The sequence below is a fragment of the Oncorhynchus mykiss genome, chromosome 24 (genome assembly GCF_057628025.1).
Source record: "Oncorhynchus mykiss isolate SJ-2025 chromosome 24, ASM5762802v1, whole genome shotgun sequence".
Taxonomy (NCBI): Eukaryota; Metazoa; Chordata; class Actinopteri; order Salmoniformes; family Salmonidae; genus Oncorhynchus; species Oncorhynchus mykiss.
The window spans coordinates 18,265,247-18,284,768 of record NC_143045.1 but is presented as its reverse complement, the minus strand read 5'-3'; the positions used below and the strand labels follow the sequence as shown (position 1 = coordinate 18,284,768).

At 43.7% G+C, this 19,522-nt stretch overlaps 1 protein-coding gene across 5 annotated transcripts; it reads left to right on the top strand.

The window, feature by feature from the left end:
* Positions 1–442: 442 nt before the first annotated feature.
* On the top strand, positions 443–19,320 carry LOC110503896 (P2X purinoceptor 5). Of its 5 annotated transcripts, none has more exons than XM_021582520.3 (13): positions 443–564; positions 787–958; positions 1,214–1,364; positions 5,810–5,881; positions 6,016–6,091; positions 6,194–6,290; positions 6,452–6,547; positions 6,736–6,877; positions 14,167–14,297; positions 14,381–14,474; positions 14,599–14,664; positions 17,518–17,603; positions 17,728–19,320. In XM_021582520.3, exons 2-13 carry the CDS (start codon positions 810–812, stop codon positions 17,795–17,797), a joined length of 1,230 nt encoding a protein of 409 aa, XP_021438195.1. In that variant the 5' UTR covers positions 443–564; positions 787–809; the 3' UTR covers positions 17,798–19,320. The 5 variants fall into 5 exon arrangements, with proteins under 5 accessions (XP_021438195.1, XP_090074654.1, XP_021438197.1 ...); XM_090218528.1 differs by having other exon boundaries at positions 447–564; positions 14,167–14,237; XM_021582522.3 differs by having other exon boundaries at positions 465–564; positions 5,995–6,091; positions 14,167–14,237.
* Positions 19,321–19,522: the final 202 nt, after the last annotated feature.

Sequence of the window (19,522 nt, the reverse complement as noted above, 5' to 3'; positions counted from 1 at the left end):
CAAACTGTTGACAGCTTTAACATCTTCGCCTCGGATTGAAACCCACACATAGGCCTACTGATCTGTTATTGACTCATGTTTCTCCTCCATGTCATCGCCAGTAAAACCAGTAACAAAAGCATCCCTGCCTTTCAAAACGTGGGTCTCATGCAAAAGCAGAAATCGTTCACATTCTATTTTGTACTGTTGTTTTGTACAGAACATCATAGGATGTGGGAAAATTTTGCATCAACTTACACCTGTGACCTGCAGATGCACATCTATATCACGTGATTTGTTCTAAGCCTGCCACACATTTCTTGTAAATCACTCTGCTCTACAGTGTGCTGTTAATCCCTCCCCCTATTGGACAACTGGTTGTCAACTGAATGCTTTTTGTTGTTAATATATGCACAAACTGTCTCTTCAGAAGATTTAAAGTCCATGCCCCTTGAAACTCATTGGCTGAATTGAAATATGACCTAGGGAAACAATGTCATCATTACATTGTTGTTCGTATAAAAGCTGATGGGTAGAGACAAGATTTGAACTTGATTCCAGATTTCAATAATCTCGTAGACCAGGGTAAGAAACTAAACTATGATCTCATTTAATCATATTTTTTATGTGAGTTTAAATGTATATATAGAATATAATGAGTGTTACACTAGCACACTGAAATTACGCTGAAATCAACAGAACGTTTGCCAAAGTAGTTTATTTGCCCTGGTCAAGTACTGGACTGTGATGGCTTCTGTGGGTTCAACAGTTGCAGTGGCTGTATAACCAACTGACTGTTGTCTTCAGATTTACAGTATCATCACCGTGGGATGGCTTCCAATAGCTGTAAAAGCAAAGTTCTTTTGAATGTGCTTTCCTATCTTGACTACAAGACAGGAAAATTCATAATTGTAGGAAGCAAGAGAGTCGGCAGTTTGTACAGAGTTATACAATTATCCATCATTGGATACCTTGTTGGGTAAGGGTCTCAATAAATACCTTTCCACATTTTCAAGATATAGGCCCTTATAACAGTCTAAAGGCATATGAAATGTTATTAATAATATACAATCTAGTCCATATATTTGTAGTTCACAGAAACTTAACATGTAAAACTATATTCCCAACCAATATTTTAAACCCCTATCAGACAGTAACCTCCACTTGTTCCAAGTTTTAAGCAGATTATCCCCATTGAGATAGCTACAGTATATTGTCCTCCTGGTCTACACAGGTATGTATTCCTGAGCAAGAAGTCCTACCAGACCAAAGAGGAATCTATCCAGAGTACTGTGATGACCAAACTGAAGGGAGTGGCGGTCACCAACACATCAGAGTTCGGACGGATGGTGTGGGGACCTGTGGACTATGTCATTCCACCCCAGGTCAGACTAACCACAATCCCCTTTAATACATTTAATGTTAATGTTAGAAATAAGATCCATCTCATCCACTGTGCTTGACTGCTAGAATAAATATAATTTTTAACGGAATGTTGATTGGTGTATCAGAACGTATACCATGGGTATACCATTTTTACTGTTCTATTTACATTGGTAACCAGTGTATGATTGCAATAAGGCACCTCAGAGGGGGTTTGGTATATGGCCAATATAATAGCAATAAGGCACCTCAGTGGTTTGTGTTATATGGCCAATATACTACAGCTAGTGGCTGTATCCAGGCATTCCTCTTTGCGTTGCGCGTAAGAACAGCCCTTAGCCGTGGTATATTGGCCGTATACCACAACTCCTCTGGCCTTATTGCTTAAATATAATAAAGGCTGAGGCTGCGGTTCTGAATGTAACGTCCTGTTGCGTCCCCGTCCCTCGCCCCAGAAGCTTCATTGTCAGAGAAAAAAAATGGTTTCACATATGTAGAATGTGTTTCTGTGCCTTTACACACACATTTTTTTGTGGTAACCCTCCCTTCACATTTCTCACTGTCAGTCATGCATAGTGAAATGTCCATGCAGCATCTCAGTCAGTTTCATGGGAATATGCATTTAGATCGTCTTGATGAAGATATGAAGCTTCAGATTTTTAGCCATCGTGATGAGGCTTCCAGAAAATGTGTAACTGGAGCCACTGTGTAGAAAAAGAAGGAGATAAAGGACAGTCCTGTTTAACTGGTTTAACATGGTATTATTGATAAGCGTCAGTCTGGGATGCTTTTGAAAAATATATTGGTCAAGGTAAATGTATATAGTATGTACAGTGCCTTGCGAAAGTATTCGGCCCCCTTGAACTTTGCGACCTTTTGCCACATTTCAGGCTTCAAACATAAAGATATAAAACTATATTTTTTTGTGAAGAATCAACAACAAGTGGGACACAATCATGAAGTGGAACGACATTTATTGGATATTTCAAACTTTTTTAACAAATCAAAAACTGAAAAATTGGGCATGCAAAATTATTCAGCCCCCTTAAGTTAATACTTTGTAGCGCCACCTTTTGCTGCGATTACAGCTGTAAGTCGCTTGGGGTATGTCTCTATCAGTTTTGCACATCGAGAGACTGACATTTTTTCCCATTCCTCCTTGCAAAACGGCTCGAGCTCAGTGAGGTTGGATGGAGAGCATTTGTGAACAGCAGTTTTCAGTTCTTTCCACAGATTCTCGATTGGATTCAGGTCTGGACTTTGACTTGGCCATTCTAACACCTGGATATGTTTATTTTTGAACCATTCCATCGTAGATTTTGCTTTATGTTTTGGATCATTGTCTTGTTGGAAGACAAATCTCCGTCCCAGTCTCAGGTCTTTTGCAGACTCCATCAGGTTTTCTTCCAGAATAGTCCTGTATTTGACTCCATCCATCTTCCCATCAATTTTAACCATCTTCCCTGTCCCTGCTGAAGAAAAGCAGGCCCAAACCATGATGCTGCCACCACCATGTTTGACAGTGGGGATGGTGTGTTCAGCTGTGTTGCTTTAACGCCAAACATAACGTTTTGCATTGTTGCCAAAAAGTTCCATTTTGGTTTCATCTGACCAGAGGACCTTCTTCCACATGTTTGGTGTGTCTCCCAGGTGGCTTGTGGCAAACTTTAAATGACACTTTTTATGGATATCTTTAAGAAATGGCTTTCTTCTTGCCACTCTTCCATAAAGGCCAGATTTGTGCAATATACGACTGATTGTTGTCCTCTGGACAGAGTCTCCCACCTCAGCTGTAGATCTCTGCAGTTCATCCAGAGTAATCATGGGCCTGTTGGCTGCATCTCTGATCAGTCTTCTCCTTGTATGAGCTGAAAGTTTAGAGGGACGGCCAGGTCTTGGTAGATTTGCAGTTGTCTGATACTCCTTCCATTTCAATATTATCGCTTGCACAGTGCTCCTTGGGATGTTTAAAGCTTGGGAAATCTTTTTGTATCCAAATCCGGCTTTAAACTTCTTCACAACAGTATCTCGGACCTGCCTGGTGTGTTCCTTGTTCTTCATGATGCTCTCTGCGCTTTTGACGGACCTCTGAGACTATCACAGTGCAGGTGCATTTATACGGAGACTTGATTACACACAGGTGGATTGTATTTATCATCATTAGTCATTTAGGTCTACATTGGATCATTCAGAGATCCTCACTGAACTTCTGGAGAGAGTTTGCTGCACTGAAAGTAAAGGGGCTGAATAATTTTGCACGCCCAATTTTTCAGTTTTTGATTTGTTAAAAAAGTTTGAAATATCCAATAAATGTCGTTCCACTTCATGATTGTGTCCCACTTGTTGTTGATTCTTCACAAAAAAATACAGTTTTATATCTTCATGTTTGAAGCCTGAAATGTGGCAAAAGGTGGCAAAGTTCAAGGGGGCCGAATACTTTCGCAAGGCACTGTAGGTAAGCAGCTTGGTTTGAAGAAATCAACTGTGGGAGAAATTATTAGGAAATGGAATACATACAAGACCACTGATAATCTCCCTCGATCTGAGGCTCCACGCAAGATCTCACCCCGTGGGGTCAAAATGATCACAAGAACGATGAGCAAAAATCCCAGAACCACACGGGGGGACCTAGTGATTGACCTGCAGAAAGCTGGGACCAAAGTAACAAAGCCTACCATCAGTAACACACTACGCCGCCAGGGACTCAAATCCTGCAGTGCCAGACGTGTCCCCCTGCTTAAGCCAGTACATGTCCAGGCCTGTCTGAAGTTTGCTAGAGAGCATTTGGATGATCCAGAAGAAGATTGGGAGAATGTCATATGGTCAGATGAAACCAAAATATAACTTTTTGGTAAAAACTCAACTCGTCGTGTTTGGAGGACAAAGAATGCTGAGTTGCATCCAAAGAACACCATACCTACTGTGAAGCATGGGGGTGGAAACATCATGCTTTGGGGCTGTTTTTCGGCAAAGGGACCAGGACAACTGATCCGTGTAAAGGAAAGAATGAATGGGGCCATGTATCGTGAGATTTTGAGTGAAAACCTCCTTCCATCAGCAAGGGCATTGAATATGAAACGTTGCTGGGTCTTTCAGCATGACATTGATCCCAAACACACCGCCCGGGCAACGAAGGAGTGGCTTCGTAAGAAGCATTTCAAGGTCCTGGAGTGGCCTGGCCAGTCTCCAGATCTCAACCCCATAGAAAATCTTTGGAGGGAGTTGAAAGTCCGTGTTGCCCAGCAACAGCCCCAAAACATCACTGCTCTAGAAGAGATCTGCATGGAGGAATGGGCCAAAATACCAGCAACAGTGTGTGAAAACCTTGTGAAGACTTACAGAAAATGTTTGACCCCTGTCATTTCCAACAAATGGTATAAAACAAAGTATTGAGATAAACTTTTGTTATTGACCAAATACTTATTTTCCACCATAATTTGCAAATAAATCCATTAAAAATCCTACAATGTGATTTTCTGGATTTTTTCTTCTCATTTTGTCTGTCATAGTTGAAGTGTACCTATGATGAAAATTACAGGCCTCTATCATCTTTTTAAGTGGGAGAACTTGCACAATTGGTGGCTGACTAAATACTTTTTTGCCCCACTGTGTGTGTGTATATATATATATATATATATATATATATATATATATATATATATATATATATATATATATATATATATATATATATATATATATATATATATATAATGTGCACACACACACTACCTTTTTGAAAATGAAAATGAATGTGCATTTTTTGTTCATTAAAATAACATCAAATTGATCAGAAATACAGTGTAGACATTGTTAATGTTGTAAATTACTATTGTAGCTGGAAACAGCAGATATTTGATGGGATATCTACATAGGCGTACAGAGGCCCATTATCAGCAACCATCACTCCTGTGTTCCAATGGCACGTTGTGTTAGCTAATCCAATGTTTAAACTATGAAATAATACATATGGAATCATGTAGTAACCAAAAAAGTGTTAAACAAATCAAAATATATCTGAGGTTCTACAAAACCTTTTGTCTTGATGACAGTTTTGCACAGTCTTGGCATTTGCTCAACCAGCTTCACCTGGAATGCTTTTCCAACAGTCTTGAAGGAGTTCCCACTTGTTGGCTGAGCACTTGTTGGCTGCTTTTCCTTCACTCTGCGGTCCAACTCATCCCAAACCATCTCAAACCCCCCCAAAAAACTTGAATGAGCAGGTGTGTCCAAACTTTTGGCTGGTACTGTATATATTTACAAAAAAATACGGGGGATTGGAAATGATGCAGACAATTACATTGATGGAAGTGACAATCTATCAGCAATATTAAAGCTGATTGAATGCAATGTATCACGTCTCATGATCTTTCTGCAAATGCGTGCCACACTTACTCTTATCAGTTGATATCAGGCTGGTTTAACACCACTTTATTTTTTCCTATAGGGGGAAGCAGTTTTTTTCATTGTTACCAATTTTATAGAGACACCAAACCAGAAGTTGGGCCACTGTGCTGAGGTAAGGAAATTCCCTTTCATTCCTTTATGTTGTCACCTTTAACCACCCTTTTAAAACGGCAATATACTCTGTATTTGGTCCGTATTTGGTCTGTATTTGTTAAACCATACTAGTTGTGGGGTATTGTTCCACAGAGCCCCAATGTGCCAGATGGCCACTGTAAGGGAGATGAAGACTGTGCAGAGGGAGAGTTGGTGGTAGCTGGCCATGGTAGGAATCTTTGAAAACTCAAATTGAATTCAAACAAATTGAAATGAGAAATTACATATATTGTCTGCTCACAAACATACTGTGAAATATACTTTTCTGTAGGAGTTAGGACAGGCCGCTGCTTGAGAGACAATGGGAAATCCAATGGTACATGTGAGATATATAGCTGGTGCCCCGTTGAGAGAAGATGCCAACCACAGTAAGTGCACTCACACACTTTCACTTTCATAGCCATAAACACTCATAAACAAACATGCATGAACACACACAACCACATACACACACACAGGCAAATACATGCACACACACGCATGAGCATGTGTCCACAGTAGTAATCGTCATTCCCTTTTATTCCTTCAGGGATAGACATAAGCACACGAATATGTTAAGAGAAGCTGAAAACTTCACCATCTACATAAAAAATGTCATCCGATTTCCCAAATTCAGTTTCTCAAAGTAAGTTGTCTATATTAACACCACCTAAAAAGTTGACAGGCATATGGTTTTCAAACTGCCAGAGTTGTCTTTAAATGTATAAACTGGTGCTGGAGTCTTTTAATCTGTTAATATTACATATTTCAGAAAGTGTTTGCTGTCTGCATTTTGATAAATACAAACTTTGAAATGTTTCACCCAATTATCAGGGCCAACGTTCAGGACACGGCTGATAAATTCCATCTGAAGAAATGTCGCTACGATGAGGCTCTTGAACCCTACTGCCCCATATTCCGTCTGGGAGACATTGTTAACCAAACTGGACACAGCTTTCAGGACATGGCTTTGAAGGTCAGTTTTCACAATTTAAAAGTTTATTTGTTGTTGTTATTGATGATGATGTTGACGATGATGTTTTCAATTACATTAAGCAGTTAAATGGACACTCTATACGATACCATACCATCAAAGAGTAAGCCACATAATACATAAATAATGTAAATAATATAGCATTTTGCTATCAATACTCCTCTCTCTCTCTCTCGCAGTGCATGCTGGGAGTTTTTTTATTTTATGTTTGGTGTAGAGGGCTCTGTCCTAACTAACTTTCTTGATTGTTTTCTTGGTCTTTTCTTTCAATTTTCTTTTTCTATGGTGGAGGGTTAATGCAATATTTGTTTTAGCGGTATCCACAGTTTTTTCAAAGTTAGGGTGGAAGAGGACAGAGTAACTTTCCTGGGGTTTGGAAGGTGTGGTGTGCGCGATGGCTTCCCAGCCTAGCGCAGAGGAGACGCTGTCGATACGGCATGGATTCAGGTGTGTTCCTGAGAATGGAGTTAAGGTGGAGGAGGTTCTGCTCGCGGTCGGTGAACAGGTAGGAGCTGAATGTATACATTCTGCTCCTAGAATGAACAAAGCTGTGGTTGTGTTCATGAAAAAGGCTAATTTGGTTGGTAGGTTTATTGCTAGCGGAATCTGAGCAACAACTAAATGTGCATTTTAAAGTGAGGCACGGGAGGGGCTCTATGTAGGGTTTGCCAGCACATATTGTCTATGGTGTTTTTGAGTGTGGGGATTTGGGGTATAAGAGCTTTGCGTGCCCACATAAAGCCCGTAGACAAGGTGAGGGTACAAGCGCCAGTGGGGGAAATCGAGGTCAAAGTGCAGGGGGTAAGGAGATGCAGAAGCTGGGCCTAGTCATGCCAGGGAAGGTGGTGTAGATGAGGCTGGGCCTAGTCAGGCTAGAGATGGTGGTGTAGAATCCAAGATGGCGTAGCAGTGAAGACGTGTTTGTTTTGTCCTCTCGTGTACTTTTGTATTTTTTCATATTTTTTTTAAATATAAATTTCAATTTATTTTCAATCTCTTCTCGATTTTTTTTATTTGATTATACCTTCCGGTAACCTGCCTCACCCATTGTGATACGGAATCGCTATTATTTTCAATTTTAGAACACATTCAAGAATCTCCAGAAGCTAACCAGCTAATTAGCTACAAGCTATTTAGTCATTGTTAGCGGCTTTTACCTTCTGTACAGATACCAGCCCTGTTTTTAGCCTGGATAATACTCGCCTGTCTACCAATATCGCTTGTCTACCAATATCGGACTGTCTCTCTACAACAACGCCGGATTCCTGCCGTAATCCCTGGACCACTACTTCTGATCCTCACAGCTAGCTAGCTCACAGCTAGCTTTCACTCACCGTGGCACCTAGTACCGAAGCTATTCCCCGAGGCCCACCTCCCGGCCGACTCAGCTGTTCACCCGAACCCCACAAACTCGACCGGATCCTTGCTGTAAACTCTGGACCTTGGCACCGGATCACCGCTGCTACCGATTGGGTATAGTGGCTAATGCCACTGCCACAAAGCTAGCACCAGTTAGCCGTGAGCCAGGCAGATCTCCCGGCTAGCAAACTAAATTCCACAATACCTCTTTCGCCATCTGGCTTGGATTCTCTGTCGACACGGCGCCCCGCCGCACCACCACGACTGGTCTGCCGACGAATACACCATCTGCTGTGCCTTCATCCGCCCTCCGTTGGAGCAGACGCTACTAACTTTAAACGATGTATCGCTAGTGTAGTGGGGCTCCCCTGTTCCATCTACTGCTGCCCCCTGGACACTATGATCACTTGGCTACATAGCTGATGCCTACTGGACTGTCCATTAATCACGGTACTCCATTCTGTTTATTTATTTTTTATTTGTCGGACCCAGCCGCGAACTCAGGCTCTGTGTGTAGTTAATCCGACCCTCTCCGACCCTCTCCTAGTCATCGCCATTTTACCTGCTGTTGTTGTGTTAGCTGATTAGCTGTTGTTGTCTCACCTGTTGTTTTAGCTAGCTCTCCCAATCAACACCTGTGATTACTTTATGCCTCGTTGTATGTCTCTCTCAAATGTCAATATACCTTGTATACTGTTGTTCAGGTTAGTTATCATTGTTTTAGTTTACAATGGACCCCCTACTTCCACTCTTCATAGCTCTGATACCTCCTTTCTCCCACCTCCCACAGATGCAGTGACCTCACCCATTACAACCAGCATGTCCAGAGATACAACCTCTCTTATCATCACCCAGTGCCTGGGCTTACCTCCGCTGTACCCGCACCCCACCATACCCCTGTCTGCGCATTATGCCCTGAATACATTCTACCACGCCCAGAAATCTGCTCCTTTTATTCTTTGTCCCCAACGCTCTAGGCGACCAGTTTTGATAGCCTTTAGCCGCACCCTCATTCTACTACTCCTCGCTTCCGCGGGTGATGTGGAGGTAAACCCAGGCCCTGCATGTCCCCAGGCACCCTCATTTGTTGACTTCTGTGATCAGAAAAGCCTTGGTTTCATGCATGTCAACATCAGAAGCCTCCTCCCTAAGTTTGTTTTACTCACTGCTTTAGCACACTCTGCCAACCCTGATGTCCTTGCTGTGTCTGAATCCTGGCTTAGGAAAGCCACCAAAAATTCTGAGATTTCCATAACCAACTATAACATTTTCTGTCAAGATAGCATGCAAAGTAATGTCATACTTTCCAGGTCCATACCCAAACAGTTCGAACTTCTAATTTTAAAAATGAATCTCTCCAGAAATAAGTCTCTCACTGTTGCCGCCTGCTACCGACTAAGAACTAAGAACAGATATAGCCCCTGGTTCACTCCAGATCTGACTGCCCTCGACCAGCACAAAAACATTCTGTGGCGGACTGTGGTGGACACGCAGTCAGTCAGGAAAGCAAAGGCCAGCTTTTTCAAGCAGAAATTTGCATCCTGTAGCTCAAACTCCAAAAAGTTATGGGGCACCTCCTCCCAGCTGCCCACTGCACTGAGGCTAGGTAACACGGTCACCACCGATAAATCCATGATAATCGAAAACTTCAAGCATTTCTCAACGGCTGGCCATGCCTTCCTCCTGGCTACTCCAACCTCGGCCAACAGCTCCACCCCCACCCCCACAGCTACTCGCCCAAGCCTCCCCAGCTTCTCCTTTACCCAAATCCAGATAGCAGATGTTCTGAAAGAGCTGCAAAACCTGGACCCGTACAAATCAGCTGGGCTTGAAAATCTGGACCCTCTATTTCTGAAACTATCCGCCGCCATTGTCACAACCCCTATTACCAGCCTGTTCAACCTCTCTTTAATATCATCTGAGATCCCCAAGGACTGGAAAGCTGCCGCGGTCATTCCCCTCTTCAAAGGGGGTGACAATCTAGACCCAAACTGTTAGGCAGGGCAGAATGGATATAGGTCTATCTAAGGTCTTCGAAAGCCAAGTCAACAAACAGATCACTGACCATCTCGAATCCTACCGTACCTGTTCCGCTGTGCAATCTGGTTTCCGAGACGGTCACGGGTGCACCTCAGCCACGCTAAAGGTACTAAACAATATCATAACCGCCATCGATAAAAGACAGTACTGTGCAGCCGTCTTCATCGACCTGGCCAAGGCTTTCGACACTGTCAATCACCATATTCTTATCGGCAGACTCAGTAGCCTCGGTTTTTCTAATGACTGCCTTGCCTGGTTCTCCAACTACTTTGCAGACAGAGTTCAGTGTGTCAAATCGGAGGTCATGTTGTCCGGTCCTCTGGCAGTCTCTATGGGGGTGCCACAGGGTTCAATTCTCGGGCCGACTCTTTTCTCTGTATATATCAATGATGTTGCTCTTGCTGCGGGCGATTCCCTGATCCACCTCTACGCAGACGATACCATTCTGTATACTTCTGGCCCTTCCTTGGACACTGTGCTATCTAACCTCCAAACGAGCTTCAATGCCATACAACACTCCTTCCGTGGCCTCCAACTGCTCTTAAACGCTAGTAAAACCAAATGCATGCTTTTCAACCGTTCGCTGCCAGCACCCGCACGCCCGACTAGCATCACCGCCCTGGATGGTTCCGACCTAGAATATGTGGACATCTATAAGTACCTAGGTGTCTGGCTAGACAGTAAACTCTCCTTCCAGACTCATATCAAACATCTCCAATCCAAAATCAAATCTAGAATCGGCTTTCTATTTTGCAACAAAGCCTCCATCACTCACGCTGCCAAACTTACCCTAGTAAAACGGACTATCCTACCGATCCTTGACTTCGGTGATGTCATCTACAAAATGGCTTTTTTTCTACTGTGTTATTGACTTGTTTATTGTTTACTCCATGTGTAACTCAGGGTTGCTGTCTGTTCACACTGCTTTGCTTTATCTTGGCCAGGTCGCAGTTGTAAATGAGAACTTGTTCTCAACTAGTCTACCTGGTTAAATAAAGCTGAAATAAAAATATAAAAAAAGATGAGGCGGGGCCTAGTCAGGCTATGGATGGTGGGGTAGCTGAGGCTGGGTCCAGTCAGGCTATGGATGGTGGTGTAGCGGGGGCTGGGTCTAGTCAGGCTACAGATGGTGGGGTAGCTGAGGCTGGGCCTAGTTATGCTATGGAGGGTGGTGTAGATGATTCTGGGCCTAGTCATGCCAGGGAAGGTGATGTAGATGATGCTGGGTCTAGTCAGGTTATTCTAGTGGATGAGGAGAGTATAGTGGGGAAATGTAAGAGATTAGGGGGGAGGAGGAGGGTGTCAAGCGGAAAAAGGCTGTGGACAAAGGTACCATGGAATTTTTTTTTTCTGATCCTAGAAAGTTTGTAAGATCAGTACAACATGCTATGAAAAATGAGGGGCATGGTGTCCTCTCACCCAGGAAACGGTTTAGGTTGAGGAAGTGGGTCACAACAGTGCGTAAAGGTTTACCTTCCGACACTGTTTAGATGCATATTTTCTTTCTGACACTGGGGCTTTCTGAGCTTTGCTATTGGTCTCTTTCTCTGCTGGCTTTTCTCCCACTTCTTATGGAGACTCTTCGGGTAGGCTCACTCAATATAAATGGTGCTAGAAATGCGGGAAAGAGGAGTGTGTTGGGTGAATATGTAAAACAAAAAAAGAGTACAGGTGTTGTTTCTGCAGGAGACGCATAGTGATGTGTTGAATGAAGTCGATTTGCCAAACTTGCCCCACTTGCCCCCAGACTGAAGTCCCATTTGGACTCTATAGTACATAAGGACCAAACATATTGTGTACCGGGACACTCAATCACGGACAACTTTTTCTTAATTAGGGACATGTTGGACTTGTCGAGAGGTTCTAATGTGAATTTTGTACTGATCTCTTTAGATCAAGAGAAGGCTTTTGATAGAGTGGACCATGAGTATCTGTTTGATGTGATGTTTTGGGAAAGGTTTTTGATCTGTGTGAAGCTGTTGTATGCTGGGGCGTCATGTATGGTCAAGGTGGGAGGTGGGCTCAGTAGGGGGGATAGGGCTCCTCCTCTACTTCCAGGGGGTTTGCAGTGGGGTTGTGAAGGGCTTAAAGTGTTGGGGGTGTACCTGGGCTCGGAGAAGTGGGTAAGGAAGAACTGGGAGGGGCTGTCACAGGCAGTGGTGTCAAGACTGGCCAGGTGGAGGTGGCTCCTGTCCCAAGTGCCAGAGGGAGGGTGCTGATAATTAACAACCTGGTGGCATCTTCCCTGTAGCATAAACTAGCTGTCCTCAATCCCCTCACCGGTCTGCTCGCAGACCTGCAACGCAAGCTGGTGTACTTCTTCTGGTCGGGCCATCACTGGCTAAAGGCAGCAGTGTTGTACATGACCATTCACGAAGGAGGACAGGGCCTGGTGGAACTGGAGAGCAGGATGGCTGCTTTCAGGCTAAAGGTGGTGCAGAGACTGCTGTACCATGCTGATGTTGGCTGGAGGGAGCCAGCATGCGCACTGCTGAGGAGAGCTGGCGGATTAGGGTTGGACCAGCAGCTGTTCCTCATGAAGCTGGAGAGGCTGAGTACAGCAGGTCTCTCAGATTTTTACTCTGCAATGCTGAGGGCCTGGCAGCTGCTAAGGCCCATACGAGAAGGGGGTGTGGAGCCTGGGCTGTGGGTGTGGGCGGAGCCTATCTTCCACAACCCAGCCATCCCTTTAAGATCAGTTCAGTCAGCCACCCTGCAGAGGAAACTGATGGCTGTGGGTTTACAAAGGCTGGGTGACCTGAGACTGCTGGGAGAGGAGGGGTGGAAAACCCCAGAAGTCTTGGTACAACAAACAGGAATAACGTCTCTTAGGCTGCTAGAGAGATTCCTGGAGGAGGTCCAGGAGGCACTGCCTGAGCCTGTAAGGGGGATGTTTGAACGGCCAAAGGGAGAGGGGCCACCAATGTTTCCGCCACTGCAGGTGACGGCAGAGACTGGAGACTGGCAAGGGGTCTGGAGGACTTGTTAGATTTTAACACTCTGAGCCTGGGGGAGATTGAGGATGTGGGAGGTAAAGCCCTCTACAACCTCTGTGTTAAGGTTAGGAACATTAGGAGCCTAACAGGAGTGAAGGCAATTCAGTGGCAGGGGGTATGTGGGGCGGAGAGTATGGTGGGTTTTAGGTGGAGGGGGCTCTACAAACCCCCAGTACCAAAGAGGTCAGGGGACCTCCAGTGGAGGGTTCTACATGGAGCCCTGGCCACTAACAGCTGGTTGGCACGGGTTGAACCGGGAGTTGGGCAGGGGTGTCTTTTCTGTAAAATGAAAGAAACTGTGATTCATGTGTTTTCTGTGTGCACCAGGTTAATGCCTTTAATGTCTCTGTTGGAATGTCTGTGTGAGAGGTTGGGGTGGTTCTTACTGTTGGGATGTTTATAATGGGATACAGGTATTCGGGTATTTCTCCATAAGGAGAAAGCCAAATGTGTTTTCTTGAATTTTCTGTTTGTTCAGCTACAAAGTTAGCTAACAAGGAGGAACAGGGTCAAAAGTGGGGGGATAACAGACTCTTTACTATGGTTAAATGGGATGGTCTGTGCGCGCCTTAGGGTTTGGGTTCTATAAAATGATCAAATGTGTAGAGATGTTTGAGGAGATATGGTGTGTTGGGGGGGCTGTCTGTATAGCTGGGAAAGATGTTTTGGATATACGGTTGTAGGAGTGGGTATGGTGATGTTGGTTTGTTTCATGTGGTAGATAGAAAGGTGAGTATGGTAAATGTATTGCTTTTACATTTTTAATGGGGGGGGGGGGGTGAGTTTTAAATCAAATGAGACTGTTTAAGTAAAGAAAGACAATCTCTTTCTTTCTTTCTTTCTTTCTTTCTCCCCCCCCCCCCCCCCCCCCCCCAGGGTGGTTTAATTGGAATTCTGATTGGGTGGGAGTGCGACCTTGACAGAGATCCCTCAGAATGCCAGCCACGGTACGACTTTACTCACATTGATGTTAATGTATCCAGAGAGTCCTCAGGATTCAACTTCAGGTAACACACACACGAGGTTGACACATAATACTCAATTTGAAGTCATACTTTAATCTTCCACATCTTTGGTACTCTCATAACAGACATGCTCGCTATTTTAAAACTGGGTCTGGAGAAAGCTACCGAACACATTTCAAAGTGTTTGGTATACGCATCAACATTATGGTGCATGGGAAGGTATGAGAAATATGTATTATTTAATGGCTTTTTAGGATAAATGCATCTATTTTGTTTCCTGATGTTTTGATTCCCTTATTGTTACTTCCTTCTATTTTCTACTTCCTTCTATTTTCTACTACAGGCTGGAAAGTTCTGTATCATACCCACCATTATCCATATAGGCTCAGGACTAGCTTGTATTGGTGGTGTAAGTATTATTTTTTAAAGATGACATTTGTATTGGCTATACTTATGGACTTGAGTATCAGTACAACCGAGGAGGCTGGTGGGAGGAGCTATAGGAGGACGGGCTCATTGTAATGGAATAAATTGAGTGGTATCCGTTTCATTTATTCCATTCATTACAATGAGCCCATCTTCCTATAGCTCCTCCCACCAGCCTCCTCTGCAATACAGGTATATACACTGCTCACAAAAACACTAAAACACTAAAATAACACATCCTAGATCTGAATGAATGAAATATTCTTATTAAATATTTTTTTCTTTACATAGTTGAATGTGCTGACAACAAAATCACACAAAAATTATCAATGGAAATTTATCAACCCATGGAGATCTGGATTTGGAGTCACACTCAAAATTACAGTGGAAAACCACACTACCGGCTGATCCAACTTTGATGTAATGTCCTTAAAACAAGTAAAAATGAGGCTCAGTAGTGTGTGTGGCCTCCACGTGCCTTTATGACCTCCCTACAACCCCTGGGCATGCTCCTGATGAGGTGGCGGATGGTCTCCTGAGGGATCTCCTCCCAGACCTGGACTAAAGCATCCGCCAACTCCTGGACAGTCTGTGGTGCAATGTGGCGTTGGTGGATGGAGCGAGACATGATGTCCCAGATGTGCTCAATTGGATTCAGGTCTGGGGAACGGGCGGGGCGGGCCAGTCCATAGCATCAATTCCTTCCTCTTGCAGGAACTGCTGACACACTCCAGCCACATGAGGTCTAGCATTGTCTTGCATTAGGAGGAACCCAGGAGGAACCCAGGGCCAACTGCACCAGCATATGGTCTCACAAGGGGTCTGAGGATCTCATCTCGGTACCTAATGGCAGTCAGGCTACCTCTGGCGAGCACATGGAGGGCTGTGCGGCCCCCCAAAGAAATGCCACCCCACACCATGACTGGTCTGAATGCCAAACCGGTCATGCTGGAGGATGTTGCAGGCAGCAGAACATTCTTCACGGCGTCTCCAGACTCTGTCACGTCTGTCACGTGCTCAGTGTAAACCTGCTTTCATCTGTGAAGAGCACAGGGCGCCAGTGGCGAATTTGCCAATCTTGGTGTTCTCTGGCAAATGCCAAACATCCTGCACGGTGTTGGGCTGTAAGCACAACCCCCACCTGTGGACGTCGGGCCCTCTACCACCCTCATGGAGTCTGTTTCTGACCGTTTGAGCAGACACATGCACATTTGTGGCCTGCTGGAGGTCATTTTGCAGGGCTCTGGCAGTGCTCCTCCTGCTCCTCCTTGCACAAAGGCGGAGGTAGCGGTCCTGCTGCTGGGTTGTTGCCCTCCTACGGCCTCCTCCACGTCTCCTGATGTACTGGCCTGTCTCCTGGTAGCGCCTCCATGCTCTGGACACTACACTGACAGACACCGCAAACCTCGCATTGATGTGCCATCCTGGATGAGCTGCACTACCTGAGCCACTTGTGTGGGTTGTAGACTCCGTTTCATGCTACCACTAGAGTGAAAGCACCGCCAGCATTCTAAAGTGACCAAAACATCAGCCAGGAAGCATAGGAACTGAGAAGTGGTCTGTGGTCACCACCTGCAGAACCACTCCTTTATTGGGGGTGTCTTGCTAATTGCCCATAATTTCCACCTGTTGTCTATTCCATTTGCACAACAGCATGTGAAATTTATTGTCAATCAGTGTTGCTTCCTAAGTGGACAGTTTGATTTCACAGAAGTGTGATTGACTTGGAGTTACATTGTGTACATTGTCCTCTTGCGACGAGCAATCCCGTATCCGGGAGCGTAATTATAGCCTCAAGCTCATTACCATAACGCAACGTTAACTATTCATGAAAATCGCAAATGAAATGAAATAAATATTTTGGCTCACAAGCTTAGACTTTTGTTAACAACACTGTCATCTCAGATTTTCAAAATATGCTTTTCAACCATAGCTACACAAGCATTTGTGTAAGAGTATTGATAGCTAGCATAGCATTAAGCCTAGCATTCAGCAGGCAACATGTTCACAAAAACAAGAAAACCATTCAAATAAAATCATTTACCTTTGAAGAACTTTGGATGTTTTCAATGAGGAGACTCTCAGTTAGATAGCAAATGTTCATCACGTTTGGCTAAGAAAAAAAAACGAAAATTCAGTCATTACAATGCCGAACTTTTTTCCAAATTAACTCCATAATATCGACAGAAACATGGCAAACGTTGTTTAGAATCAATCCTCAAGGTGTTTTTCACATATCTATTCGATGATAAATCACTCGTGGCAGTTTGGTTTCTCCTCTGAACCAAATGGAAAAATGCACACAGCTGGAGATTACGCAATAATTTCGACGGAGGACACCAAGCGGACACCTGGTAAATGTAGTCTCTAATGGCCAATCTTCCAATGATATGCCTACAAATACGTCACAATGCTGCAGACACCTTGGGGAAACGACAGAAAGTGTAGGCTCATTACTGGCGCATTCACAGCCATATAAGGAGACATTGGAACACAGCGCATTCAAAATCTGGCGCACTTCCTGTATGAAATTTCATCTTGGTTTCGCCTGTAGCATTAGTTCTGTGGCACTCATAGACAATATCTTTGCAGTTTTGGAAACGTCAGAGTGTTTTCTTTCCAAAGCTGTCAATTATATGCATAGTCGAGCATCTTTTCGTGACAAAATATCTTGTTTAAAACGGGAACGTTTTTCATCCAAAAATGAAATAATGCCCCCAGAGTTTCAAGAGGTTATTAAGTGTTCCCTTTATTTTTTTGAGCAGTGTAGTATATTCTGTATATTTTATCATATAAGATTATATTATATTTGTTAATGGATCTCATTTGGTTGCAGGGGGCCTGGTTCTGTGACTGGATTCTTCTTTACCTGATGAAAAATAGGGAGTTCTATAAGGACTGGAAGTTTGAAAATGTGAAGAAGTACGGCATTTACAATAAATATTAGTCTGAGTTACAAGACATTTGGAAATATTTTTTTCTGCTAATGGAGATTAAGAGAGACTTTAAATGTAATGTTCTTTTTCACTCTCCCATTTTACCATAGTAGTACTACAGAGGATATAAAACAAACCCCAGAAGAGCAGCAGCTCACTGACCTATCGCCTGAGGTTTAACACCATGGCAGCAGCTCACTGACCCATCGCCTGAGGTTTATCACCATGGCAGCAGCTCACTGACCCATCGCCTGAGGTTTAACACCATGGCAGCAGCTCACTGACCCATCGCCTGAGGTTTAACACCATGGCAGCAGCTCACTGACCCATCGCCTGAGGTTTAACACCATGGCAGCAGCTCACTGACCCATCGCCTGAGGTTTAACACCATGGCAGCAGCTCACTTAGCCTTCCCTAGTTAAATAATGGTTAAATACAAAAACAAAAGAAGCCAAAGTAAAAGACATGCCTGAGCGGGATGCCACACATTCTGGTCATGAGGAGAGAGAGAGAAACTGTCGGAGGTTCTCTTCTTCACTGTTCAACTAATCCATGCTCTTTTAGGGTCCAGGTAGAAGCCTTTTTGGTTCCAGGCAGAACCCTTTTGGGTGCCAGGTAGAACAAAAAATGGTTCTTCAAAGGGTTATCCTATGGGGACAGGCGAAGAACCCTGTTAGGTTCTAGATAGCACCTTTTTTTTCCAAGAGTGCAGTAAATGTGGAGGAGGAGTTAAGATGGAGTGTTGCCTTGTTGATATTCCAGATTGAAACAAATGTAAAGAGCAAGCAAGCACGTGCCATAGCTAGCTACTAGACAGATATTAGCTAGCGTTATCTAGAGATAATGGAATCTCTGACAAAGTTGACATCAACAAAATTGGTATGTGGTGTCTGACTTTGTGGCAAGAACTTAATCTCGAGGAAAGACAGGAGGTTGGTGGCACCTTAATTGGGGAGGACAGGCTCATTGTAATGGCTGGAGCAGAATCAGTGGAATAGTATAAAAAAATATTTTACCTTTATTTAACTAGGCAAGTCCGTTAAAGAACAAATTCTTATTTTCAATGACGGCCTAGGAACAGTGGGTTAACTGCCTTGTTCAGGGGCAGAACGACAGATTTGTACCTTGTCAGTTCGGGGATTCAATCTTGCAACCTCTTGCAAAGTACATCAAACACGTGGTTTGATGCCATTCCATTTGCTCTGTTCCAGCCATTATTATGACTGGTCCTCCCCTCACCAGCTTCCACTGACCTATAGGCATTTGCTATATGTTTCACCGGGACTGTAAACAGCGAGGCGCACGTCCAAAAGTGGTCCGTATCTCCTTAAAACCAGATGGTTCTGGGTTCCTTCGACCTCGCTGAAAGTGGCAACTCCTTATGGAATTAAACTTGACATCATGCGTGACAGCATATAGGCTTCCTCTGGAGAACTATTCTTGTGTTATTCACTGATGGATAGTTTGTTTTATCACTGAATATTGTGTGATTTAGCATACTTAGTTTGCAATTTTTTGTAATTTCTGATAACGTGTATAATCTTCAGTTTACATCTACAGTTAATCTATGTTTTACCTTTGTCCTACTTTCAAGTTACAACTGTAGTCTTCATGGCCATGTATGATTTCATTTAATTTCTAAATTGTTCATTTGTTTGAATATTTCATAATTTTTTTACTAATAAAAATATTTTTTCATTTAAGCACATCTATTACTCTTAAATGTATTCTTAATTTGTTAACTGTGGGTTTGAATTATGGGACTAATGACAAACCCCATTCACTGCCGTTGGCAGACATAGGCTCACATGAATTGGGCAAATGTATGGTTCTGGGGGTCAGTTGGTCATATCAGAGTTGGTTAGGGCAATGTAAGGGTTTAGTACAATAACTATGGCAACACAT